Source organism: Chinchilla lanigera, unplaced genomic scaffold (assembly GCF_000276665.1).
Source record: "Chinchilla lanigera isolate Chin_1 unplaced genomic scaffold, ChiLan1.0 scaffold00001, whole genome shotgun sequence".
In the NCBI taxonomy this organism is placed as follows: domain Eukaryota; kingdom Metazoa; phylum Chordata; class Mammalia; order Rodentia; family Chinchillidae; genus Chinchilla; species Chinchilla lanigera.
The window spans coordinates 9279669-9307159 of record NW_004955402.1 but is presented as its reverse complement, the minus strand read 5'-3'; the positions used below and the strand labels follow the sequence as shown (position 1 = coordinate 9307159).

At 52.2% G+C, this 27491-nt stretch overlaps 2 protein-coding genes across 11 annotated transcripts in view; one reads left to right on the top strand and one right to left on the bottom strand.

The window, feature by feature from the left end:
- Positions 1–2207: 2207 nt before the first annotated feature.
- Positions 2208–11298, top strand: Tyms (thymidylate synthetase; the record flags this gene model as incomplete). The annotated part of the gene is given in 6 exon segments (XM_013519582.1): positions 2208–2281; positions 5129–5303; positions 7175–7276; positions 8687–8862; positions 9379–9450; positions 10702–11298. Coding segments are annotated over 6 exon segments (737 nt in total), but the record flags the coding sequence as incomplete, so codon positions are not given.
- Enosf1 (enolase superfamily member 1) overlaps positions 9263–27491 on the bottom strand; it is a 31700-nt gene continuing 13471 nt past the window's right edge. The window contains exons 3-16 of one of the 10 annotated variants that reach the window (XM_013519472.1): positions 27324–27439; positions 25287–25373; positions 24910–24936; positions 23406–23478; positions 23258–23296; positions 22612–22694; positions 21438–21472; positions 20064–20151; positions 18331–18465; positions 15288–15329; positions 14362–14491; positions 13991–14090; positions 9421–9603; positions 9263–9302 (exon numbers count right to left, since the gene is read on the bottom strand). In XM_013519472.1, coding sequence (XP_013374926.1) covers positions 9447–9603; positions 13991–14090; positions 14362–14491; positions 15288–15329; positions 18331–18465; positions 20064–20151; positions 21438–21472; positions 22612–22694; positions 23258–23296; positions 23406–23478; positions 24910–24936; positions 25287–25373; positions 27324–27439 — 1112 coding nt within the window. In that variant the 3' untranslated portion in view covers positions 9263–9302; positions 9421–9446. Of the gene's footprint in view, positions 9303–9420; positions 9758–9886; positions 10161–11657; positions 12147–12261; positions 12745–13990; positions 14091–14361; positions 14492–15287; positions 15330–18330; positions 18466–20063; positions 20152–21437; positions 21473–22611; positions 22695–23257; positions 23297–23405; positions 23479–24909; positions 24937–25286; positions 25374–27323; positions 27440–27491 lie in introns of those variants that run through there. The other 9 variants (XM_013519282.1, XM_013519499.1, XM_013519244.1 and 6 more) reach the window with 9 other exon arrangements.

The following is a 27491-nucleotide window of genomic DNA, read 5'->3' as shown; positions in this document are numbered from 1 at the left end:
CGGCCCCGGCGCGGCCGCGCCCCCGTCCGGGCCGCCCCGCTTCGGCGAGGTTTCAAAGGCGGAGCGAAAGTAACGTGGGCGGGGAGGGGGAAGCGGGCCGCACGCTCGCCTGCGCGGGAACTTGGGGCTCCGGGAGGCGTCCCGCCGCCCCGAGCCCTTGCTCCTCCTCCCTCTTTCTGTGCCGCTGTTTGGGCCCCCGGAAGCGGGGTCCCGCGGGCCGTTAGGGTCAGGCTGCAGGGAGGGCAGGGGTTGAGCGCCTGCTGGTTTCCTTTTGCGGGGCGGGTCCTGCAAGGCGGTGAGCCTGGGTAACAAGGTCCTTTCCACGATGGGCGAGGAGCGACCTCGACCCAAGTGTGGGGCAGGGTTTGAGGGGATCCACGATGTGAAGCGGACTTACTGTGGTTGGGGGACCCTCCCCGGCGCCCCTGTTCAGAGATTGGAAGCTTCACCGGGACCCCTTCCTGGCGATCTGGGAAGAGCCGATATGAAGAAGCACGAACTGACTTTTAATCCGCCCTCCCTGCATAGACCTTGGGCATCTGTGTCACAGCCGGAGGAGTTAGTGCAGTAGCTGATGAAACATCTCTTCTCATCAGCTCCAAGGAATGATCAGAATATACGGTGAATATTTAAATTTTTTTTTTTTTCTTACAGTGACGGGCACATTGCCATGAATTCCCTCAGAACCCTGCCCCTCGCTTCAGACACGCGTGCCATCCTTGCTGCTTTCTGAAGCAGTTCTGGAGTCCTCTTTCTTTTGATTTTTTTTTTCTTGTTGTTGTTTTTGTTTTTTTTTCGGTACCGGGAATTGAACTCACGACCTTGCGCTTGCCAGGCAGGTGCTGTGCTGCTGAGCTAAATCCCCAGCCCGGAAGTCCTCTTTCCAGAGTGTCTGTCGGGAATGGGATCAAAAGTACGGTGAGTGCTGCTGTCCTGTTTCACCCAATGGAAAAGCAGGCTCATGAAAACATTGCAGTGTGTACTCATTCACCAGATCTGCCATCGTGGGTCTTCTGGCTCTTCCAAGTCAAAAAGACCACAAAAGGTAAACACAGTCAGGACATAGAGGCAGCCGCCACAATGTGGCTGAACACAAGAAAGAGGACTTCCAGAATGCCTTCCGAAAGTGGCAAGAACTGCGGGAGGAGGTGTTCCAAATGATAGGGAGGATTTTCAGGTGGATTCCTGGCAATGTCTTTTTTTTTTTTGTCTTTTTGAGACAGGGTCTGGCTGTGCAGTCCAGGCTGGCCTTGAGCTCACTTTGTAGCCTAGGCCGGCCTTGAACTCCCAACGATCCTTCTGCCTCAGCCTCCCGAGTGCTGGGATTATAGGCGTGCGCCACCATGCCCAGCTCCTGTCTTTTACTATAATAAATTTTTTATTTTTTATTTTTTTTTATTTTTTATTTTTTTGGTTTTTCTCCGGTACTGGGAACTGAACTCAAGACCTTGCGCTTGCCAGGCAGGCGCTTTTGCCGCTGAGCTAAATCCCCAGCCCCCTATAATAAATTTTTTAAAAAATTTAAACATTCACTGTATTTTTTTTTCTAGTCATACCTTGTATACAGCCAATAATGTGGACTCCCTTGGTGCTGCGTTTAGAGATAAGCTTTTCCACATTTATTCTCTGTTGCTTCTTGCTCCTGCCCCTTCTGTCAGTTAAGCTGTGTAAACATCTGTATTGCCTCCCGCGCCTGTAAGATGAAGAACGTGGAGGTCCCTCTGGGTGGGTCATGACCTGGATTAATTAAACAGGATCCCGCTTGTGGCGCGCTTAAACAGTTGGTGTTTGTGATAGACTGTAGTAATAGGTCAGTTTGCGTTACACGCATTTGTCACCAGCTATGTGTTAGTGTTGCAGTGTGGATCTATTCTCTGTACTGAAGAGGAAGGTTTCTCTGGCAGGGTGGTGGTGGAATTAGTTGCAGGAACACTTGGGCTTTGTCCAGGGCTACAGTTTGGGTGCTGTTGTCCCACCCTGGGACGGACGTCACATTGGCTGGGTGGCAGGTGGTAGCGCCGACCTCCAGGAGTCACTGGGCTCGAGAGGGCTGGCCAGCCTTCCAGGCCCAGAGCCCCACCCTGGCCCCAGACTCGGGACAGGAGTTTGCTCTCCTCTTGGGTGGCCCTGAGTCAGCCCACAGCGGTTTTCCTCCACAAAGGAGGCGGAAGTTCTGTCTTCTCACTGTTTGGCAAACTGTTTTTCAGATGAATTTCCTCTGCTGACGACCAAGCGAGTGTTCTGGAAGGGTGTTCTGGAGGAGCTGCTGTGGTTTATCAAGGTAAAGAAGCAGCTGCCATCAGAAATTGAGGGTTCTTTCGTAGCACAACCCATTGTGAGCCTTTAAAATGGCAGGGCAGGGGCTGGGGATTTAGCTCAGCGGCAAAGCGCCTGCCTGGCAAGCACAAGGTCGTGAGTTCGGTTCCCAGTACCGCAGAAAAACCAAAAATAAAATAAAATAAAATAAAATAAAACGGCAGGGCAAAGCTGGGAGGCTGAGGCAGGAGAACTGCAAGTTGGAGCCCAGCCTGGGTAGTTTAACGAGACCTTGTCTTAAAGAATTAAAAAAAAGGTTGGGTCTGTAGCTCAGTGTAAAGGCCAAGACCACACACATACACACACATGGAAGTCAGATCCTGTCACAGCTCAGCCTAAAGCCCTTAGCGGCTCCAGTTTCACTCAAGGGCCAAGGTTTTCCTGGGGCTCCTTTTCTGGCTCTGGCCTTACTGGTTTTTCCTCCACCTCACTCACCCTGGCCTCCTTCCCAACCTCTGGGCACACTGGGACATTCCCGTTTCTAAAGTCTGCTTCCCCAACTTCCTTTGACACCGCTCAGCAAGGCTGATCTCAAACTCATGTCCTGCCTCAGTCATACTGGCTCTCCCGCTGGCCCAGTGTCTTTCTCCACAGGGAAATATCCAGTGTGTAGTGCTAGCCTTGCTCTTCGCCACGAGGAGGGGAAAGGCAGACAAATAAATGCAATGTTCTGGAAGCGCCACGTGGGAAGACTTCGCCAGCTCCGTGTCCTGGTCCTGGACCACAGGGTCTGTGCAGTGCTGGCCGAGGGTGCCCAAAGACACAGGCTGTGTCCTGGGCCATGTGAGATAGAAGTGAGAGCATTTGGAGTGGCTCAAACCAGACCCAAGAGCTGTGACCCCATTTTAGAAAGGGTGGAATTTGCAGCTTCCCTCTTCCCCAGCACTGTGTTCGGGGGTATTTTATGTTGGTCTCTCAACTGGCATGCAGTGCCTGGCCTGAGATCTTCTCCAAGAATTTCAGAAGAAGACATTCTTTTTATTTGATTATTTTGGTGGTGCTGGGGAGTGAACGCAGGGCCTTTGCCCAAGTTCAACCAGAAGTGGGGGCATCATCAGAGTGCAGTCTAGGTGGATGGAAATTGGGCTTTTTTTTGGGGGGGGGTCTCACAATGCAATTCATGCTGGCCTTGAGCTCACTTTGTAGCCCAGGCTGATCTTGAACTCGCAACGATCTTCCTGCTTCAGCCTCCCGAGTGCTGGGATTACACCACCACACCCAGCTGAAATTGGGGTTTTAAAGCAGAATGCAAAAGACTCAGGAATGACTTGTTGGAAGTGAAAAATTCGGGCAAAAAAAAAAAAAAGAAAGAAAAATTCGGGCAGACACAGTAGAAAGGAGGAAGTGAGATACTTAGGAATAAAACACTTCCCTGTTTTAACTTCAGCTTGAGTTCAGGTTCCCAGAAGGTCTTAGCAGGTGACCAGAAGCAGGAGCGGCAGGTGCCCACCTCCCCAGCAGCCGGGGACCGGTGGGGAGGCGGAGTCGGGCAGTAGCCGGTGTCTGCCCAGCCCAGGCCTTTGGCTGGCGTTGCCTGTCCCTGCACGTGACAGACACCAGGGCTGTGCTGCTTCACAGAGGAGGTGGGGCAGAGGGCAGCAGGTGAGGGGTGCAGGAGGACCAGGCGAGGCCTAGGTGTACGTGGCGAGCCTTGCCGGTTATTGCTCACACCTCGTACCCAGTGGCCTCACGGGCAGAGGGGTCCGTCCTTGCCCTAGATGCCTGTCTGGGTCGGGTCGGAATGTCACGGCCAGACCTGCCAGGATGATGTGGAAGGGAAACACAACTGGAAATGCAGATTGTGGGGAAGTGGAACTTCATCATGGCACGTAGAAGAGCGAAATAGTGTCCACATTTACCCCAGTGTGACGGGTACCATTTGTCAGGAAAGCAAATGCTGATTGGCTCTGGTCCATAAATTATCCTGTGTGCCAGGTATGTGCACGGATTGCATGTGAGGCAGGAAATTCGTTTTGGAGTAGCACACTTAGACATAGTACATGTTTAAGAAATGTAAAACTGACCTGGGCATAGTGGTGCACTCCCGTAATCCCAGCACCCACGCTGAAGTAAGAAGACTGCTACACATTCAAGGCCAGCCTGGACTACATAGGGAGACTTTCTTTCAAAAAAAAAAAAAAAAGCCGGGCATGGTGGTGCACATCTGTAATCCCAACACCCTGAAGGCTGAGGCAGAAGTATCCATGAGTTTGAGGCCAGGCTGGACTATAGGTGAGTTCAAGGCCACTCCGATTTACATAGTGAGACCCTGTCTCAAAAAAAAAAAAAAAAAAAAGACTAAAAGAAAAGAAAAGCCCTCAAAACTGCCAGGTGAGGTGGAAATATTTGAAGGATTTGGCGGTGTTTCAAACATCTAGCTGAAGGGAATAGAACAGTGGATTTGAGAGGTGATTCCAAAGAAGGGTTCGGGTGGTCCTCTAGGGCCCTAGAAGTTTGGGCCAGAACTAGTCTGCTCAAAGACAGGACAGATTCCACAGGGACAGGGTCAGATCCCCATGCTCCAGCGTGTCAATTGGGTCAGGGGCCCAAGTTAGCAGAGGCTCTAGGAGACGTTGACCTTGACCCAAAGGGCTCAATTCAGTTGGTTGTGGTGGTGCATGCCTGTAATTCCAGAACTCTAGGAGGCTGAGGCAGGAGGATCCTAAGTTCAAGGCTAGCCTAGGCAATTAAGAGCCTGTCTTAAAATAAAAAGGGCTGGGATATAGCATAGTGCAAAGGCCCTAGGTTCAAAGCTCAGGATGGCAAAAGGAAAAAATTTGACTCAGTTCCCACTCACTCCCGTTTCTTCCAGGGATCTACAAACGCCAAAGAACTGTCATCCAGGGGAGTGAAGATCTGGGACGCCAACGGGTCCCGGGACTTCCTGGACAGCCTGGGGTTTTCTAGCCGCCAGGAAGGGGACCTGGGCCCCGTCTATGGCTTCCAGTGGAGGCATTTTGGGGCTGACTACAAAGATATGAACTCAGGTGAGAGACAGCCAGGTCCCCGATGCTCCAAGTACCTTCCTAGCTTAGTTTGATCCCTTTCCGGGCCGGGGGGTGAGTGGTCTGGGGGCTCGTAAGTCCCTGGCCTGATGGAGAACTTAGACACTGGGGAGCCTGGCACTTCTAACTGTGTCAGTGGCAGGTAGCTGTAGGCTCGGGGTCCATGTTGGAGTAGGTCTGCGAGAAAAGCCACCCCGGTGTGTCTTGTGATGGCTTTGCGCTCCCTCCTCAAGGCTGGCCCAGCCAGGCTTGATGGTACACACCTGTCATCCCAGTACTCTGGAGGCTGAGGCAGGAGAATCTTTACAACTTCAAGTGGGAGATCAGCCTGGGCTACATAGTTCAGGGGTCAGCCTGAATACATAGCAACACTGTCTCAACAAAACAAAACGAAACAACCAGGGCTGGACCACTAGCGTAGTGTGGGTGGCACCAGAGTGCTGATGGTCCCCTCTGCCTGCAGGACGTCCACCCTTCATGCTGTTGGTGGCGCCACTGAGTCACCGAGCCCAGCCCCAGCCTCTGGCTCCTCTCACCATCCGGAAGCAGATGCCTGTGTGTGTAGGAAGTGACCGCTGACTGGCTGGGCAGGACCAGCACCCTGACAGTGTGTCTCCTGTAAAGGGGACGGCGTCACAGCGCACCCTGCTGCACGGGAGGGGCTGGGCTGAAGCTGCCTGGATCCCTTTAGTAAAAGCCTGAAATCGCACTGATGTGCAGCCATGAGATTTTTTTAATGTTGCCAACATTAACTCCTCCCACCCCCAATACTAGGGATTGAAGCTAGAGCCTCACACCCCAACCATTCTTCGTTATTTTTTATTTTGACACAGGGTCTTGCTAAGATGCCCAGGCTGGACTAGAACTTGTCATCCTCTTGCCTCAGCTTCCCAGGATCAAGAAGATTTTAAAATGCGATGTAGACCAGGAGTGGGCCAATTTATAGAGGCACAAAGTGGAATGGGGGTAGCCCGAGGCTGAGGGGAAGGGGGAATGGGAAATTCGGGTTTAGCGGGTATACACTGTTCGTTTGGCGTGATGAAAATTCTGGAAATGGATAGTGTGGTGGTTGCGTAAGAATGTGCAATTAATGCTGCTGAATTATCACAAGAAAAACAGTGCAGTGTAAGTCAGGCATGATGGTGCATGCCTGTAATCCCAGCACTCTAGGAGGCTGAGGCAGGAGGATCACCAGTTCAGACCCAGCCTGGGAAACTTAACAACTTAGTGAGAGCCCCCTTCAGAATAAGAAAGGGCTGTCGATGTGGCTCCGTGCTAAAGCCCTGGGCTCACCCCCACCCCCACAAAACCCAGCAGTGTAGACCAGGCTTTCTGCGGGTAATGGTAATGGTCTGTAGGTTGTCCGCCTTGCTGTCCTAGGGCCTCTTCCTCAGGGTGTGGCTGCTCCCCTGGCCTGTGATGCCTTGCATCCCACTAGCAGTCAGTTCTTCCCTTCTTTTTTTTTTTTCTTTGAACCAGTAATTGAACTCAGGACATTGTGCTTGCCAGGCAGGTGCTGTGCCACTGAGCTATATCCCCTGCCAATTTCTTGTTGCTTAATGGGAAAATGATGGCCTTAGTTTAGAGCTGTCTGAATGCTAGCTGTTGGATTCTAGCAGGGAGTTTGACATCTTTGTTTTTAAATGTCTGGAGACTTAGCGGTAAAGCACTTGCCTAGCATGTGCAAGGCCCTGGGTTCCATCCCTAGCATTGGGGAAAAAATTTGATATTTTGGAATAATTACACATTCATAGCAAATTGCAAGGGAAAGGAAAGGACACCGAGTGGCCATGAGACCTTGTCACGAGACGCTGTGGCTGGGTGTGTACATGTCCTCTTCACCAATCCTGCAGATTACTCGGGTCAAGGAGTTGACCAGCTGCAGAAAGTGATCGACACCATCAAAACCAACCCCGATGACAGAAGGATCATCATGTGTGCCTGGAACCCGAAAGGTGAGTGCACCCCCTCCACACAGTTACCACAAGGGAAGCGCTGCAGTTGGGCTGCCTGGGCACTACGGGCAGGCCACGCCTAGGGAGAGGAGGGCCCTGGCCCCGAGGTCTTAGTGTGACCTGCGTCTGTCACACTTGGCTTCTTTTTCACCTTTAGACTGGGATTGAACCCAGGTGATCCCAGTTTGTGTGTTTATACTCATTAAATTGCCTAGGAAAATACACACCCATGAGATTAATATTTTAAACCGGGCATAGTGGTGCATGCCTGGAATCCAAACGGTCAGGAGGCTGTGGCAGGAGGATCACTGAGAGTTTGAGGCCAGCCTGGACTATTTAGTGAGATCCTATCTCAAAAAAATGCAATGTTTTAATTTGGGCAGATGAAGTTTCAAGTCATCTCTACCTGTGTATTACTGCCATTCTTTTTCTTCCTTTTTGGTGATATTAGAGATCGAACCCAAGGGGTCTCTACCACTGAGCCACATCTTCATCTCTTTTTATTTTTAGCCACATCTTTGCTAATTTGCCTAGGCTGCGCTTAAACTCAGGATCCTCCTGTCTCAGTCTCCCTCAGTGCTGGGATTACAGGCATGGACTGCCATGCCCAGCTCATTCTTAACATCTGTATTATACGATGAAACTCCACCAGGGGTAGTGTCTTAGTTTTCTCGTTGCTGAGACAAAATACCTGACACCCACAGTTAAAGGGGAAAAGGTTTATGTAGCTCACAGTTTGCATTTTTAGTACATAATGGGCCGGCTCCAGGTGAGGGTGGCATGGAAGAGGAGAAACAGTTCATGACGGGCAGAAGACAGCAAAGCAACAAGGGATGACCACAGCTCTTTCTGTCCCTTACATCTTATGCAGCCTACTCAGGGCAGGCAGCACTCACACCGTCAGTCCTTGTGCCCTTGATCCTAGCTTTGCACCATGAATCAATCCCAGTGTCACACATTCTAGATCCAGCCACCTCTGAAAAGCCCACCTTTGGGGCAACAACATGATACAAGCCATACCAGGGTAGTAAGTACCCAGAGTGGGAAATTTGCATTTGTATTGGAGATTTTAACACAGGAGTGTGCCTGGGATGCCAGTTTCTGTGAGTGAAACAATTCTTCCTATATTTGGGGCCGCAGAGGTGGCACAAATACTTAATTTCAGCTTGGGTGGAGGGGCATCACTTTGGCTGTCCCTGTACATCCGAGGCTGAAGGCTGACGACAGGTCCCGTGTGTTCTGGGACACTGCTGCAGGGTGGGGAAGGTCTGACCTGACGCAGGATGCGGGTCGTAGGTGTTGCCACAGCTGGCGCCTCTTGTATCCTGCCTGCCTCGAGGTTGGCTTCTGTCTGGATCCCGTTAGCCTTGCTCACAGCTGTGCTTTCATCCCTGCCTGCTGCCTCCTCAGATCTCCCCCTGATGGCGCTGCCTCCCTGCCACGCCCTCTGCCAGTTTTACGTGGTGAACGGGGAGCTGTCCTGCCAGCTGTACCAGCGGTCCGCGGACATGGGCCTGGGCGTGCCCTTCAACATCGCCAGCTACGCACTGCTCACCTACATGATCGCGCACGTCACGAGCCTGCAGGTGGGAGACGGTGGCCGTGCCATGCACGCCTAGAGCCTTGCTCAAGTCTTAGTAAACTTTGCTCCAAAACTACACCAGTTAGCCAGGCGTGGTGGTGCACGCCTGTAATCCCAGCACACTGGAGGCTGAGGCAGGAGGATCGTTGCAAGTTCGAGGCCAGCCTGGGCTACAAAGTGAGCTCAAGGCCAGCCTGAAAAAAAAACAAACAAACAAAAAACAAAGCTACACCAGTTAAATCTCTTTGTTTTTTGAAAAGTCTTGGAGTGTTTTCGTACACTATATGATGTGCTTTAAAGGAGCTGAAACTAAAGCAGGGCGTGATGACACACACCTGTAATCCCTGAACCTGGGAGGCAGAGGCGGGAGGATCCCAGTGAGTTTGGAGGCCAGTCTGGGCTCCATAGTGAGTTCAAAGCCAGCTTGAACTGCATAGCGAGACCCTGTGTCAAAAAAAAAAAAAGAAAAAGAAAAAATTAAAACTAACGTGTCGTTTCATCTCCCATGCTGTTTACTTAGCCAGGTGACTTCGTGCATACTTTGGGAGACGCACATGTTTACCTGAATCACATCGAGCCGCTGAAAACTCAGGTGAGGATCAGATCTGTTCTTTCTTGAGCGTGGTACCTTCTGATGGTGAAAAGGTTGACGTGGGCAGCATCTCCTAGATCACAGTCACTCCGCGTGTGAGAGGAAGATGACATCTCAGCAGCAGGCTTCCGTTCAGGGAAGGGAGGCGGGCAGCTGGGCAGGGACAGAGCCAACACCTTCAGCAGCCACAGGCAGGTGCTGACAGGTGCTGCAAGGTACCAAGCACCAGTGCCAGAAAGAAAGGGTCCCTTCAGGCCAGAGGGTGTGGGGCCTCCCCTGAGTTGGCATTTTTAACCTGTATTTTTGCCTGAAGGAGAAATGAAATGCAAATGTTTTCCCTTAATTTGATGCTAGTGGAACTTCAGCAGCCTCTTTGCCCAAGCTCTCACAACGGGACGATTTCAAGCGGCAGGAAAATAGGAGCAGCTGTGCTTACAAGCCCCTTCCAGGGTAGGCGTGGCGCGGTGCCTCGTGAGAGCTCGGCCTCTCGGCAGACAGCGGCTGCCCTGCCTGCTCCTACTGTCCTGCTGCCCACCACGACGTGAGGCGCCGCCCCGCGTCCGCGTCCGCGCCGGTCCTCTGTGCTCACCCCACAAATACTGGCTCGCGTCCCTTGCTGGGAGTTGTTCACAGTGGCCGCCCTCTGTTTGCCTTTCTGCCAGGGACAGTTGGGCTGGGGATTATGAAATTTAGGAAGCCAGACTGTAAGGCTGCGGAGTTACAAACAGAAAAGGAAAAAAGGACTATATCCCAGCCTTTAATAAATTTGCGAGGACTTACTGTATAAAAATCCAAGCCCGAGCCAGGTGTAGTGATCCATACCTGTAATCCCAACATTTGGGAGGCTGAAGCAGGAGCATTGTGAGTTCAAGGTGGGTATGGACTACAGAGCAAGAAGTCTCAAAAAAGCTCGGCATAGTGGCCCACACCTATAATCTTAGCAGTCTGGAGGCTGAGGCAGGAGGATTGCTGCAAGTTTGAGGCCAGCGGAACTGTATAGCAAGACCCTGTCTCAAAAAGAACTGAGGCCTGATGAGCCAGCAGCCTCCTAATGCCGTATGATGTCACAAATACCGGTTACTCCTAGTGCAGAAGACAAGGCGGTCACGCTCCCCCATGCCCCCTCAATACTGGGTAACCAGGGACAAGGTACTACATAAAATACCCTGCCTGCTTCATGCAGGGGTGCAGGGAACAGAGTTAAAGCAGGTTACACTAACATGGCAGAATAATGGTTGGTTTTGTTTTCAGCTTCAGCGAGAACCAAGACCTTTCCCAAAGCTCAGAATCCTTCGAAAAGTCGAGAGAATTGATGACTTCACAGCTGAAGACTTCCAGCTAGAAGGGTACAATCCGCATCCTGCCATTAAGATGGAAATGGCTGTGTAGAGCGCCTTCCGCGTGCTACTGGAAGGAAGGGCCCCTGGTCAGAGCCCGAGTCTGGGTTGTTTGTTTCTTTTGGTGTGTTTGTTTCTAAAGACAAAAGGAAGTAGGTACAAAACTCAGTGACCTATCAGTTGTCATTTGTTAACTTTGGAAGATACTGTCACTGGCAGACCAAAGGTGCTAGTCTTTTAGTAATAAAAGATCTTAACTTTAGTAGTAAAAGTGCACAAAAATGCTACGATTATGAAGAAAGTGGTAACAGCGAGTTTCCATATTCTTAGCAAAAAACGAGTGCATGCATTTCAGTTGTACGTAGTGAAGCTGACGAATTCCATTCATTTTATAAAGAAGGTCTTCCCTCAAATCTGACCTGATCCCAGCCAGAATGGATAGTTTGCTTGCGAACGTTTGCTGTTACATTTGTCTTATATATTCCTGTAATAAAGGATTAGTTTGCATTTATCCAGGTTTTTTCTTCTCTTGCGATTTATCTGCTCAGTTCTTGCCTAGACCAGTCACCTGAATGCTCCTAACTACACATGTTGTGTTCTTACTTGGTTGCTATGGAGAATGGCAATGTATTGGAATGCTCATGGGATGTTATTTCACCTTATTTTTCCGTGATTCATCTCATTCTAGCAGCATTTTATCATTAAGTACAGTGAGCATTTAGGTAGAAGTTTTTAAGGGTGCTAAGTACCATTAGTTCTGGTGTGGTGTGAATTCTCCAATAGGCTTAGACTGGTTAAGAGCAGGGATGCGGAGCCACTTCAGGGCTTACCAGTACCTTTTTTCCCTTTGTTGCAAATACCAGCTCCCCATGGTGTTCCAGAACTATTTTTATTCTAATTTATGAGAAGTATTAAACAGCACAAGGAGTTGCTCTAACAAATTGTACAACATGCTGCTGATTTTCCACGTAATCTAATGACCAGGTCCCAGCCCTTGGTAGAAATCATGTCAGAACATCTTCCTGGGCTCTGGACTAGTTGAGTCTTAAGTTTGTTGAGGGGTTAAATAGATTATGTATTGATTTGTTAAAAGAATCAATGATGAAGCTGATTCCTGAGGTTAATAGGACTTTCTGCGGAACTTGATTGGTAGGACAAGATTTCTTTTCTTGTATTTTTATAAAACTAGTCAAGAAATGTTAAAGAAGAAAAGGTAGTAGGTAGTACTAGTTGAGAAGAGGTAGTGGGGCCGAATGCTTAGTTCTCTTGAGCAGCAAGGAGTTTCTTCCAGACTTCGCCATCCGGATACTGGTATTTCTTTACAGAACCCTCCTTCATTTCTGCCGAGTAGCCTGCATCCTAGCAAAAGTAATAAATTGAGCATGCTCATTACCACCCGGAGGAAAGCCAGGGAGAGCACACGTTCCTGATTACGTGAAGGGCAGGCGTGTGTGAAGGCCCGGGCCTGGCTCACCTCCGGAGGCATGTAGGAAGCCTGCTTGATGTGCACAGGATACCTGAAGTGCTCGTGGAGGTGGTCCACGTATTCACACATCCTGGGGGGAAGGAACGGAGTGAAGCGGCTGCACCCGAAGTCAGGTAAGGGGAGCACGGTGATTCCACGCGTCTCCATGAGAAGCCCTCGACCTCCGCCTCGGGGGCCGTTCGTCTGAGGAGCAGTGGGGCTGAGGTGAAGGAACCATGCGGCCCCTTGCAACTCCAGGCCTTGTGACCCCCCGAGAGGCCTCAGGTCAGACCCCAGGCATGTTGGGTAGGCCGGTGCCTGGCCAGAGGGAGAGCAGATGACGGGCCGGCTGTGGGCCGCCCGGTGCTGGGGTCACACAGAAGCTGATGAGTGAACGGCGCTCTTTGTGGGCACAGGCTGTGAGCTTCGGGCTGCGCTGTCGCCTGGAGGACGGAGCAGAAGACGCAGCCACAGCGGGGAGGACAGCGGGGCCTTTAAAGAACGCATAAAATATGTCCTGCGCAGAAGGTGACAAAGCAGGGGGCCGATGTGTGACACTCAGGGTTAGTGTCGGGTGGCTGCTTTACTGCAGGGAGGCCTTCGGGAGCAGCGAGCCCCGCTGAGGCACTAGCGCTGGGGTGTTGCACCGCACTGCAGGCGGCGTGACCCTCTTTCCCACCCTCAAAAGCCTGCAGGGCTTTTCGCAGTCAGAATTGCCAATCCTGAAGGCAGGAACTGCGGGCAAGAGCAGGATGACCTACGGCTGATCTAGTCCCAACCTTGATCTTCCAGATGTGTACACAGGCACATCTCCCCTGAGACCTGTCTGAGGCCACCCACGTTTCTTTCCTCCCAACCTGACTTGCACTATTATAACATCGGGCAGAGTAAAAGGCAGCACAGGTCTCCTCACTACCAGCTAGGGAAGAGCCATACAACCAATCCTCTGGGCACCTGACAGAGCCGTCTCTTGGGCTTGAATCTGGTATCTGCCTTTTCTGTGCTTGTCCGGCTCTTCCTGAGAGCTTTCTGCAGTATTTTAATTCCAGGAGACAAGAAGGCATAGTAAACCGGGTGTGGTGGCACAGACCCGTAATCCCAGCTGAGGCAGGAGGGTCACTGCGAGTTCGAGACCAGCCTGGGTTACATAGTGAGTTCAAGGCCAGCCTGAACTACATAGTGAGACCCTGTCTCCAAAAACAGAACGAAATGAAGAAAGCAAGCATAATAAGCAAAGCCATACATGCAGAGGACAGGGAAGAAGACTGTCCCAGTGTAAATGTCCTGGGGATGCTGAGAAGATGGAACTAAATGAAGATGTGTCAAGAGATGGAAGACTGGCATCGGGAAGAGGAGACGCAATGGAGAATGTACATGTGAGAAACCAGGACTTCAGGAAGGCACAAAACAAAGCAAGTCAAGGAAGTCTGGAGTTGAATCCACCCCCAATGCACTGGGCAATGGAGTCAGCTCCCCAGACCTCGGCCTTCTGGAAGGCACGGTGATGCTCGGAGGCCCATTCTTCCTGCCTGTGGGGAGGAGTCAAGGCAAAGCAACATGTCTGTACAACAGGAAGCGGGCGCCACCATGCCGTTCAACATGCAGCTGGCTCTCAGAGCCTCGTGGGCCCTTGCAGCGGTGCTCAGTGTTCCGGGCCTCTGCTGGTGAAAGGTCGTGTGGAGAGCTGGCCCGGGCTGAGGGGTGCGGCCGAAGCAGGGAGTAGTTAACGCGCACTGACCTGTTCTGCAGGCTCGCAGAGACTGATATGTAGTCAAATATAATCAAGTGCTGCACCAGCTCACAGAGGCCAACTCCGCCGGCGTGGGGGCACACAGGAACTAGAAGGAAGACATTGCTCCTGGATGCCAACAGTAGTGCAGGAAGAGGTGGGGGAGACAGCCCTATGGTTAGTGCCCACAGGTGATTAAATCGTGAATATTTAGGAACAGAATCCCACCATGAAAATCATTAGACTCCCTGCTGACAGCAGAATGAGAGAGAAAATCAATACAGCAGGCTACAGACTGGAGTGAGTGGCCAAGACCAAGGAAGTGGGGGACCCAGGCATCTAATGGGAGGGGATGCGGAGGAGGCCGTCCAGGCCCTTACTTCCAAATTTTTTAGCCATCAGTAACACTGAGAGGTTCTCATTGACGCTTCCCAGTCTGCAGCTGTCAATCTGGAGAAACTGCAGGGCGTTCGCCTGGAGGAGTTGCTTGAATATCACTCTGTTGTGACACTGGAAATAGAATTGAAAACGACACCAACAGAAGAGTCAGCGCTGGCCTTCAGGATCCCTGAGCCTGGCACTGCAGCAATTCCACGCCCACTGTTACTCCTCGGGGGCCTTGGGGAACGCAGGCCGTATTTCTCCTTTGTTCTCACTGAGCAGAGGACAGAGGAGCCCCTGACAGTGAGGCGGGGGCGGGGGGGCGCAGTCACTTCCTTACAGATCTGCAGATGCGACAGTGTGAGTCAGGGACAGATCACACCAGCTCACCACGCGTTAAGGAGTAACTGTCATCCGCCCCGGGGAGTGGGAGGGGAGGCAGAGCATCGAGATAAAATGAGGGGAAGGCGAGGAGCAGGTGGCGCGTTGACAAAACAGAAGGGCGGCAGAGTGCATTGTTCCTCTCGCTGGGAAAACAGAATCTGTTCTCGGGCTGCTCTGCTCGGCTGGTGGGCCGACGGCGCGGGGCTTGGCAGGTGCTGGTGCTGCGTTTACGAGCACAGGGAGTAAACGCCATCCCGTTGACCCAGTTTAGAAGCTGCTTTCTTACCCTATCGTGCACCCTGGCGGTACCTTTAAATTGCTGCCTTGTGGATTTTGAGTAGATGTTTTTGAAAAAACCACCTGAGCTATATAAATGTTAGAAAAAGCCATCAATTTTGGACTCTGACTTCACACTAATGGACTGCCGAGTTCTAAGCTGGTAAAACCTTCCTAGCTCAAAACGTATCGGGTGACAGAGCCTCGTGCGCAACTGTGTCCGTCAGTGGTTGGCGTGTAGCGGTACCAAGGACGCGTCACTCACCTGTTCTCCTGTGGCCACGCCAATTCCTAAGGGGGCCAGGGCCTAGGAGAGAAGGCAGCCTGCTGTTATTTTCCTCGGTTCTGAACTACGGCTCCTCGTGTTTAAAAATGTTTATAGCTGCAGAAGGAAAGTCTGCTGCTGAGCCGTGTGACAATCAGAGGCAGGCAGAAGGATGCCCGGGAGAGGATGGGCGCTCCGTGTCACCGAGGGCGAGGCCCGTGCTTGCATACGCTGCCAGCGGCTGCACCCAGCGCTGCCTCCGCTTCCTCGCGCAGTGACCTGACCCGCCTGCTCGGGCACCTGCGCAGGGCACAGTGGGCTGCTTGGTGGCTCGTCAAGGACGCGTGATCAACCTCCGCTTACTGCTCCGTGTTCCCGTGTCCCTGATGACCCCCTCATCGATTATTCTAGAACCTTCTCATGCCTCTGTCACTTCCAAAACCCGCTCCCTTGCCACTCTCTGGGCAACAGATCCGGTGAGGTTCTGGAACCTTCACCTGGACTTGGTGCTCTTGCCTGGCCCTGGAAAGCCGCGTCCTTCGCCTGCCGCCTGGGCTGCACTGGCCGTGACCCCACATGGCCCGCCCCAGGCTTCTTTGCTGCCTGCTTGGTTTTCCTTCCGTCTCCCAGGGACACACTTGTAGCCCTCGATGCCTGTCAGGCGCTGCGCAAAACACGCATGTGTGTGATTCCCGGTCACAGCCTGGCAGGAGAGGAGCCGTCAGCACCTCCATTTTACAGCCGGCGGAACAGTAAGAACACCTCCCCACTCAGTCACAAAGCCGGAGAGTGTGCGGCCAGGATTTGTCCTCCAGGCCCGTGCCAGAGCCGGAGACTTCCGGGTCACTGGCTTACACCGACCTCTCAATGAAATAACTGAGGGCCGGGGGGCCGACTCAGATCTGTGTCCTGCCTCTGGCGGGATGTGTGGCTGTGGACGTGGCACGCACAGCCACCCCGGGCCTGGCTCTCCTGACTGCAGAAAGCATATGCTATGCTTCCTGAAATTTCTAAGTTAAGGACACTTGGCTGTTGGTCTCAAAAGACAAAAAGGAGAGACACGGAGCAGGCCGGGGAGTAAGGGCTATTTTATTAAGGCGCTGTTTCTGGCACTGACCGGGTACCGTTTCCCCCTTGACCTTCCGCTCCCCAGGGCACAGCCACAGCCTCCCAGCCCCAGCCCCGCCTCAGTTCCCCTGCCCGCTCTTCACCTCGGCCCGTTTCAATGACTGCTCAACAGCATCACCACCGTCCTCTCATCCAGAGACCTGCAGCGGCCGCCTCTGGGGGCAGCACCCTGTGAGCCCGGTGGCACCCCTTCGTGTGCCCTGCCCCACCCGTCCCCACCGCCCGCAGAGACCCGCGGTCCCTGTAGCTGTGTCCGCTGTGGCTCATCTGTCCCTCAGCGCCTCCCCCGTGCAAGCGAAACCAAGGTGACTCTCCAAGTGGCAGAGGTTGGCTCGGTGTCTGGAGAGGGCTTCCGTGGGGTGCCGTTACCCCAGGAGCCCTAAGGAGCGAGGGTGAGCAGGCCCAGGGGAGGAGTCTTGACCTATGACCTTGCCCACTTTGCAGTGATTCCTTAGAGGTTTGGCTTTGGTTTCTCTCTCTTTTGCTTTTTTTTTTTTTTTTTTTTTGGTTATTTTGAGACAGGATTTCACTATATAGTTCAGAGTGGCCTTAAACTCACTATGTAGTCCTGGCTGGCCTCAAACTTGAGGTGATCCTCCTGCCTCAGCCTCCTAGATACTAGGAAAACCAGCCTGTGCCACCCCCGACCCCAGCTTCTATTTCAGTAAAGGCAGTTGTGGTTGTCCCATGGCTCCTGCCCACGTTCCCTCACCTGCAGCATGGTTTTCCTTAGTCAGCTCAGGTCGCCACCCTGAGGCCACGAGGCCACCTTTCGTCTGACCTATGGTCAGTCCTCTGCTAATTTGCTGAGAGAGCTGGAGCAGAACAGGGAAAAGGTTCACAGCCACAGAAGGAGCGGCAGCAGTGACCTGGCTGGACCTGTGCCTACGGAGCGACGAGGCTTACGACGACGTCTCTGCGGGCATAAGCAGGTGGATCTGAACTCGGGGGTGGCCTCGCTGGGCCATCCTTCAGTTCCATAACCTGCCCCTGCCCTGACTGTACACTCATCCTGCCGCCTTTGGCTAACATGGCTTGCTCTGGGCTGAGCGTCAAAACCCTAGCGATTACGCTCTTGCACAAATTACAGATTAGCCGGCCGACATCACGGCTTTGTAGGTCAGGGCTCTGAGCCTAGGCAGTGGGGGCCTCCCCTCCTAGTGCGATGTTCTGACACGGCAGGTTCTCCTGCTGCCCAAAAGGGAGGGAGGCCAACTCCAGTTAGTGTGAATTTGTCCCAGGGCTTGTCCCAAGCTTTATCTCTGCAAAGCCTGGCTCTGCCTGTGGCTAAGCCAACCTTCTTTGGAGTCATCCAGAGGAATCTACACTTTTGATTCATTCCGGGTAAGTAAGTAGAGCTGCACCTCAATTTACAACGGAGTTATGTCCCGATAAGCCCCCAGGTGGACAAGGTCGTAAGTAGAAAATGCATTTCACACCTCATCTACCAAGCATCGCAGGTGAGCCGCACAGCACCCTGCAAGGCTAGGTCTCAGTTGTTGCCTGGAGATCTTGTTGCTGACTGGGAGCTGCGGCTGTCCAGCATCACGAGAGTATTGTTCTGCATATTACTAGCCCAAGAAAAAGCCAATTCAAGACATGAAGCATGCTTTCTACAAATGCGTATCACCTTGGTACCATCATAAAGTAGAAAAAGTCTACACCGAAACATCGTAAGTCAGAGACCCTCCACGTTCAAGTATCAGTCACATTTCCACACTTAAAAGCCCGGGAACCATGTCAGTTAGTGTCTAGTCACCTTGCAACTTGCGGTGACTCTTCGCCTACAACAGGTGGACGTGCGGTGGACAAAGGACGTCAGGTCTGCAGCCCCTAACCGGTCACACATCACAGACTCGGCTGCATCATCAGGAAATGTGAAGGGAGCAGGTGAAGAAATGCTAGGCCTTCCTACCTTGGAAATGGCAGCGTGCCCCAGGATGTCATCAGGGGACGTGGGCTCCTCAATCCACAGCGGCTTGAACTCGGCCAGCTTTGACATCCACTCCACCGCCTCGGGCACATCCCAGCGCTGGTTGGCATCCAACATCTGCAGGGAGAGCCTCTTCCCCATGAGGGTGGCCCGAGGCCAACTCCTGACGCCCAGCCCACAGCCCTGACGAAAGCAGCTCCCCAGGTACACGTGTCCTGCAGCATTAGCTGTTTGTTGGGACCATTTTATCACATACTGAGTCACACACAGTCAACGCTGGGTCTGGCTCCCCGTGAGGCTGGCACATGAATAAACAGCTACCATTAATGCAGCCCCTGCTCCCCTAGGCACCGGATGGGTTTTGTTCCATTTAATGCTTAGAAGAACTCCAAGAGGAAGGCCATGTTAGTGCATTTCACAGCTAAGAGACGCACAGAGAAGTAACTTGCTCAGGACTAAGTCAGGCCAGTGGAGAGTCTGAGCCCAGATCCTGAGCCCCAAGCCCTGGCTCTCCACCTGCCGCCGCCTGGCCCGAGAGCCAGGCACTGGGTGTGTGGAGCCTGAGCGGGGGCCTCCCACTCCCTCTGCATCGGTCTCAGGATGCCTGAGAGGGCAGGTGAGGAAAGGAGTAGCTATGAAAAGTGCTAAGTGGTAAGAGCTCCGTGCCAGGACTCGGAGAACCCCAGGGTAGGATACTCAGGACCAAGCTTTATCAATTATTCGGAAAAGAATGACCTCATGGAACAAAAGCAGCATTAACCCATGTATAAATAATGGGACTTTGGACCTGTGTCAAGACTCCAGACTGGAATTTTAATTTATGAAGGAGCTTCTAAAGCTTCATAATACATCTGATTCTAACTTTTTGTTTTTCAGTACTGGAGATTGAAACTGGGCCCTTGGTATAGAGCTATATCTTCAGCCCACTTTAATTTTTTTCTTTTTAAATTTTGAGACAGGCCAGGCATGGTGGTGCATGCCTGTAATCCCAGCACTTGGGAGGCTGAGGCAGGAAGATTGCTGCAAGTTCAAGGCCAGCCTGGGCTACAAAGTGAGCTCATGGTCAGCCTGAATTATACAGCAAGACCCTGTCTCAAAAAGACAAAATAAAATAAAATAAAATAAATTTTGAAACAGAGTCTTGCTAAGTGGCTAAGTTGTCCAGGCTGGACTTGAATTTGTAATCTTCCTACTTTATCCTCCCAGCGTGATGGGACTATGGGTGTGCACCACCACACTCCAATTTCCTTTTTTGAAAATATTTTACACTTAGTAAGAACCACTTCACAAAAATACAGGGCCGCGGTCAGGAACAGCTCATCCTTACATTTGTCTCAGCCAACGTTTCAATACTTCTTCAATGGTGTCTTCTTGAAACCCACCCACCTGAAGAACAACCTACAGAGACTAATGATTGACATGCAAGGGCGCCAATGGGAGGCCTGTTTGCTTAGGTTCATCTGCATGAGCAAGAAGGACTCAGCTCTCACCCTGATCTCATTTAACTAGTTCTGCAGAATTAAAAAACTGAAAAGTATTAGACGTGTCTTGTTTTATTTTACATTCTCCTACTGCAAGACCACAGAGCCATACTTCATTGGACAAAAATTCTCAAAACTCCCCAGGTTTTTAAGATCTTGCCTGAAATGAGTTGTGTTTTGGGCCTGGACAGATTCCCTGCCAGGTCTTTCTCAGTGGTGAGAGAAGATACTTACCAAAGTCTTCTCGGGTCCGATCATGTCTCTGATGAGGCGGCATCTGCGCACGTCATCCTGGAGGTCAGCGCCAACTTTCACTTTGAACCTAGAAGCACATTTGCTCAGCCGGTTCACCTCTGTCCTCGGAACTAGCAGAAACGACTGTCTCTGTCAATATTTCACAGACCACGCTTTCTGGTGACCTCTGGCTCTTGCCCAGTGTTAGCCAAGTGCCTGACCACAACCTGCTGACTGCAGCTCTGCTCTATCGGGACAATGGCTCTCAGTCACTGCGGCCTGCAGGTGCGGAGCCAGGCAGAGGTGAGCTCTTCACACAAGGACGGGGGCCTTTGCTATCTCAAGGACTTAGCAACAAAGAGGCCGAAGGAGGACTGTGGTGCTGACAGGGACGCTGAGCTCTGTTGCACCCTGTGTGAAAAGAGACTTACTTACACGCCATCTGTTTTATACCCTGGGTGCAGGGGGCCTGTGTTAAGTGAGCCCAGAGGGAGGAAGGCCCCAGGGTACTCTGTCTTCTGGGTGAAGGGGCCAAGGCCGGGAGCAGGACCGACCTGGTGGCATAGCAAGGAGAGCAGAGGGCAGTGAGGCCCCTGCTAAGGGGGCCTGTATTTTTGTGAAGTGGTTCTTACTAAGTGTAAAATATTTTCAAAAAAGGAAATCGGAGTGTGGTGGTGCACACCCATAGTCCCATCACGCTGGGAGGATAAAGTAGGAAGGTTACAAATTCAAGTCCAGCCTGGACAACCACGTGGGCTGGGCAGGGAGCTGCCCAAACTGGCTTCCTGTCCAGCCGTGCTCTGAGATGTGGCCACCATACAGGCTCCCTGCGACTCTGCCCTCAGCAGAGCGTCACTGGCCTGATGTGGACACTTTCACGTGGCCGTGCACTCAGTGTCAATCACATACGTGGTGTGATCAAAAACATGATGAATACTTACATTAAAAATTCGTTACAGTAAAAGACACATTGCTCCGAATCCTCAGAATACTCCCAGTTGCCTTGAACACACTTAGCCCATTGTTCTTGCCATTTTCTGCAACAGTTCTAGAAGTGCCCTTTCAGCAGTGTCTTTAGTTGTGCTGTCCCAGCTGCCTCGATGTCTTGAACCAATTCAAAACATCTCCCTTTCATGGTTATTTGACTTTGGGGAAGGGCCGGAGGTGATACGGCGGCCAATATAAAATCACGTTCTTAGCAGCCTGCCTTTCTGCTGGACGGCACTGGGCAGCAGCATTCACCGTATTTTTTTAATCACACACCTCTTTAAACTGATGGGCCAGACTGTGTCCGGCCTTTCTGATGCCGCTTAACTCCTGGCTGCCCCCCTCACGCGGCAAAGTGGAAAGGCGGAGCCATCACACAGAACTTACCTAGTCCAGCCGTCCTTCAGGGCCGCCGCGCAGAGCTGTGGGGAAAGGGTGCATCTGTCAGTGCATGCGCGGCGTACATAACACACCGCGCCCCCGCGGGATGGGACCTCGTTCGTGTCTGGCGGGTTCCACAAACGTTATGGTCATCGCGCACGCACCAGAGAAACCACCATGTTGCTGAAATCAAGGGAGAAACAGCCTGGCCAACAGAGCATCGCTCTTTCCACTTGCAGGGAGGCTTCTTCATCAGCTCTAAGAGAACCATTCCTTTCACTGTCACAGCGTGCCTGGGAGGGGTAGCATGAGTGCTCCTGCATTTTGTTTTGTTTGGAGGGGTCTCACTATGTAGTGCAGGCTCGCAGTGAGCCTCCTGCCTCAGCCTCCCAAGTGCTGGGATTACAGGCATGTGCCACCATGCCCGGCTGTGTCCCTGGTTTTAAAGTTAGCATTTTCTGAGGCACCCAGAGAACTGGTGGATGTGAGAGTAGCAGGCAGCAGCCAGTCTCTGTGACTCCATCTCTGCCTCTTTCTCTCTCTCAACTCTACATAAAGACGATGAGAAAGAGTAATAAACGAGCGGTGCTGACTGCCACGCGCCTTCTAGAGAGCAGAGAAGAACTGAAGGTTGATTCTTACTGGTTAATGATGTCATCCACCTCCCTACTTAAAGATGCCCCATGAAATCCCACAAAGACTGGGTCCGGAGAGCTCCAGGGCTGGTGAACGTGTCGGGGTACCGGGTGCCAGAGAAGGGACGGAGGCTCCTGTCGCCTGAGTTTTAGCCTTGACAGTACCCAGTATCGCAGGCAAATGTTTCCCTGAGTTCTGTGAGCTGCTCCGGCGAAGGACCAGGCGCAAGGGAGTATGGGTGGGGGCCATTTCTAGCCAGCGGCTCAGAAACTCAAGCGACAACTTGGCCATACACGACTGGCATCCGAAGTGGGGCCGTCCTGTGAGGTGAGTCCTTACGCTACGGTCTGATGCCCACTCCAGGCAGACCCTGCTCAGCCCTGAGTGACACTGCAGGAGGCCTGCTGGTGTCGCCAGAGCCTTTTGAGGGAACCCATACATCTGTGTCACGAGTGACCTATGACTACAGCAGTGTGAGCAGGGGAGGAAAATCAGTTTGCTGTCCCTCCCCCAGCCTGTCTGTAGACCCAGGTGCACAGCTCACCTGCTTCAGCAAGTCATCCGGGTACCCGAGCCAGGCGCACGACGTGGTGTAGGCGGGGTAACCATGTGTCAGCATTTGCTCTTCTGGAAAATACAAGACTTGACTTTCTTGTGGGGGTGGGGGTGGTGGTGATAGTGGTGGTGCAGTTTGAGACAGAGTTGCCATTTAGGTCAGGCCAGCCTTGAACTCATTATGTAGCCTGGGCTGGCGTCCAACTTGAGGTGATCCTCCTGCCTCAGCCTCCTGGGTACTAGGGTTATAGGTGTGCACCACCAAGTCCAGCAACACTCAACATTCTGTGCATTCCAGGAACTTGGGAAAAGCTGCTGCCGACAGACACTCCGGGTGTTCTGCTGGGTGCCTCTCACACCCACACAGCACTGGCCCCACCCCCTGGGGTGTCACGGTGACCAGGATATCCTCTGAGGGCCCCCCAGTGCAACCCTAGGGCCCAGCTTCCTGGAGGCAGCGGCTGAAATGACCGTGCAGCCCAGGTCCCCAGGTGGCTTCTTCGCCAAGACCCACACATCTGGCTGAGAGTGCAGCTGCTCAGTGCCAGGCACCTAGAAGGACAGCTTGTACCTCTAGGCACAGGGGCACTCAGAAGTGGACGACAAAAGTGGAGGGAAATTTCCTCCCAACCCACCTCTTTCTTTTTTATCAATTTGACCTTTTTGCAGTATTTCTGAAAAACAAAAACAAAAACCGTCATCACTCCTTAACCCAGCAGAGCCAATGGCTGCCGGGCGTGCCTCACTGCCCGAGACCCCAGTCCCACGCCCAGCACGCCTCACCCAGGGCATCCTCCTCGGTCAGGGCGTCTGTGATGTACCGGAAGTCGATGCAGGACACCAGTGTCCTGGGGTCCTGGCAGCGGGGTAGGAGGGGAAAGGCTCAGGTCAATACGCAGGCAGATTATGGGTCTAAGAAGCTGCTCACGCTGATCCACAGCGATCATGTGGGCTTTCGGGACTTGAGGGAAATCGTCCGGGCCTGTCATTCCTTGGCATGGAGTCCGTCTGAGGCTCACTGCTGCCCCTGACAATCTCTAAGTTCTTTCTGTCTCCTGCCGTGTTCTTTCTGACCAACACAGCCTCTGGGCCGGGGAACCTGGCAGCGCAAATACTCGGGACCAGGCAAGCAAACAGACGCCTGGGTTCCCTCTCCACATCTGCTCTGCCCCCAGGTGACCTTCAGTGACCCCTGAGGGGCTGGGGGTGATCCTGGGGCAGCTCAGTACAGAGCGCAGGAGGTGGCTCTCAAAGCCAGGCCACCAGGGGACCCTGGGCCATCCCTATCCCTACTCTAAGACATCCTCTGCTGTCTTGGAGCAGATGTGACTGGCGCCTGTCTTCCCTGTCCCTGAGGAGGAGCAAGGCCCCGCTCTCAACGTCCTCAAGGCCTTTCTTGCCTGTGTGGGTTTTCCTTCATTTGGCGCCATATAGCAGCAGGGCCGCTGGGAGCGGACAGCAGGCGTCACGCCGGGCCGCAGCGGCTCACAGGGCGTTGTAACGAGCCCAAGGCCGCTCGGCGGGTTGCGAGCTGTGAAGTCCAGAGTCAAAGCCAAATCTGCCTGGCTCTGAACTCTGCTCCCTTTTAACTCAGCCCGAGTGGTTTTCCTGCTCCGCAGCAAAGTGCTGGTCCCTGCTATAAACAGGCCAGAGAGAAAGAAAAGAGCCGAGTACACGTCTTTGGAACTCAGTGTGACGTTCCTGCCCCACCGGAGCCGCACAGTGGGGACACCAGGACCCATCTGGCCTTGCTTTGACATCACAGTGACCAGATGATGTTTTAGGAGTAACATCTTGCTTTTCTGGGTTTAGGAAGTCCTTTTTCCATTGGGTCTTTAATTCTGTGTGGTTCCCAGGGGTTGTGACGATCCTCCTTGCATCGTCAGGCGGTGGAGGGTGAGAATTTGCATCTCGAGTCTGCTGCGGGACCTGAGCTCACCCGCTGCCACACCTCAGCGTAGCTGTCACTGCACATCACACCAAGGGACTGCTGTAGTTTGCTGGGGTTTGCTTTGTCAACACACAGTCTTGGATAGATTTACTGATTATCTAAAGGCAAATAATCCAGGAAACCCATCTCATTAGAAGCAGCTGTAAGTGAAGCATTGAGGTGCATGCTGATAATCCCAGCACTTAGGAGGCTGAGGCAGGAGGATTGCCATGGGTTTGAGACCAGCCTGGGCTATATAGTGAGTTCAAGGCCAGCCTGAACTGCACAGTGAAACTCTATCTCAAAAAGTAAAAAAAAAAAAAAAGAAGCAGTAGTAATACAAAAGGATCCACTTACCATGTCCACAAGTAGCTTCCACAGAGGCTGGAGTGAAAAAAGAAAAAAGAATTTGTAGAACATACGCATAAAGCACCCACTTTTGTTCTGCTAGTGGATTCGTCAGTGGTAAACTCTTGCTGTCAGACCCACCGCGTGTGCCTCCTGACCCTTCACTTCTGGGTCCACCCTTTTCCCTTTCATCCCTTCCTAACCCACTCCTGGAACTTCCTAAGCAGCACCGAGATCTCTCAGGAGAGAAAAGAATCACGCCTCCACATATTTCCTTTCAGGGAGCTGCGCCGCATTCGTCCTTGGTCTTCAGAGCGTTGGTTGCAGACAGTCCTGTGTCAGCAGCAGGCGGCTTGGAGCCACAGGCAGGGTTCCAGACGAGTTACCTTTCCCTCCTGCTTCGCCCACAGGTCCCACACCGCATTCAGAATCGCCGCTGTGGCCAGGTGCACCGCACCTTTCTCTGGACCAATCTGGTGGGAAGCAAAGAGCAGCAGCATTCGTAGACATGAAAAGGACACTGAGGTCTGCTAGCTGGGGAGACACTTCAGGAATTGAAAGGCAGCAATGGCAATACACCTAAAGGTCAATTTTTTAAAAGTTTCTAACCTGTAGAAAAGTTGCAAAAATAGAAAAAAAAAAAAACCCAAAACCCAAACTTGTTCCCTGCTTCCTGCTGCCATCCTGTCTTTATTTCTGAATCATATGAGAGCAAAATCACAGATGGCATCCCTCTTTTGCCCATAAATACTTCTGTGTGTAGTTGCTAAAAACAAGGACATTCTCTACGTAACCACAGTACCCTGATCCTATTCAGAGGATATAATATTGATGGAACATTATTATCTAAGACATGGTCCATAATCAAATATTGCCATTCCCAAAAACGTACTTGTTATGGTTAAGTTTAATGGTCCACGTGATAGGCTTGGAGGCCAGCTGGGGCAACAGGGAAGCACACTTTTGTGTATGTCAGCTGAGTCGCGGAGGTGTGCCCTTGGGCACGGTATGTGGTGCCTGGTGCCGTGCCCCTCTCATGCTGCTCCTGTGCTCTGCTTCCCAGCTGCCATGAATGAAGCGGCTTTGCTCCACCCCACCCTTCCACCATGATGCTCCTGCCTTGGAGCTGACCGACTCTGGACCGAACCCTCTGCAACCGTGAGCCAAAGGACCATTCTCCCTTGAGGCTGAGGGTCCGGCCTGTCTGGCTCGGCCATGGGGAAGCTGACGCACACAGAACTGTATCCTGAGGTCCTATCCAATCCACAAAACACATTGCACTTAGTCATCATGTCTCCGTAGTCTCTTTTAATCTGAACACCTTTCCTTCTTTTCTAATGATACTGACATTTTTAAAGAGTACAGGCCAGGTCACTTGCCTAGCATCCCTCCACGGGCTGCTCTGGAGTTCCTTCATGATTAGCCTCAGGTTATATACTTTCTGGCATAAATACTGTGTAAATGAGGATTTTTTAAATTTTATTTTAGCATTATTAAATTGCAATGTTTTTGTAAATTAGTGTCCATTCGGCTTCTCCACTGTGAAGGTATCATTTTCCTTTTCTACATAAGTGACAACCACCACCCTCAGAGTCTAGCATCCACTGATGACTCATGTCCACTTGATACAGCTACGACGGCTGCGTGACGGTGACTTTCCCACACCAGCGTTCATTTTATATTCATTACTTGGTATTCTACCGTAACGGTGAGCTTTCCCTTGCTACGATCTATACGGACTCACGGTCTTAGTTCGTCCAGTGTGCTATGTGACAAGCCACTGCTATCATATTTATCCTGATGATTCAGCTGTCCTGGGTTTGGCCAGAGGGAGCTTCTTTCTGGGAACGCTGAACTTGTGCGAGGAAGTCAGAACTAAAATCCAAGGGAAAGTGCATTCCTCTGTGCCCGTCTCTGTGCTCAGCCAGGACACGGAGCAGTGAGGAAAGGATGAACTCGGCCTCAGCAGACGAGGACAGGGTCCGGACCTCACTTTGGCACGCTCTGCCCTTAGGGCTCACATACCAGCCCACACCGGAAAGGCTCCACGGTCCTCGCTGTGTAACTTTGCTCTTAGGCCTTTCTCCTCACTGCCCTCCTCCCGCGACAGCAATGCTACTCACACTCCCTTCCCCGAAAGGCTTCCCTTCAGCCCTTTATTCTCAGGCACCTTTTCCCAGTCCAGGGAGAGGGCAGGGAGGCACACAGGCGCTGAAAGCTCTCAGATCCAAACATGTCCAGAGTCAGACCCTGCTGAAAGGAACTGATGACCTCAAAACTACCAGTCATCGAGGGGCTCCACCCCCAATTTATCTGAACGAAATGTTTTACTTTAAAATCACAAACCCATCTCTATATTCACACAAGACACCTCAGACCTTAGAACACCACGTATAAAGGCTCCTTATAAAATGTGCCCTTACCCATCGGAGCTGCCCGTCGCTGGTGAGCTGCCTGTAGAAACCTCGGAAGTTGCCAACAATGTCCCTGAGGTCCTTGTGAAGCACGTGGTGCGCAAGGGCATTCACAGCACAGACGACTATGAGAGAAGGATGGAATTCTTTTTTTTTTTTTTTTTTTTTTTCTCCGGT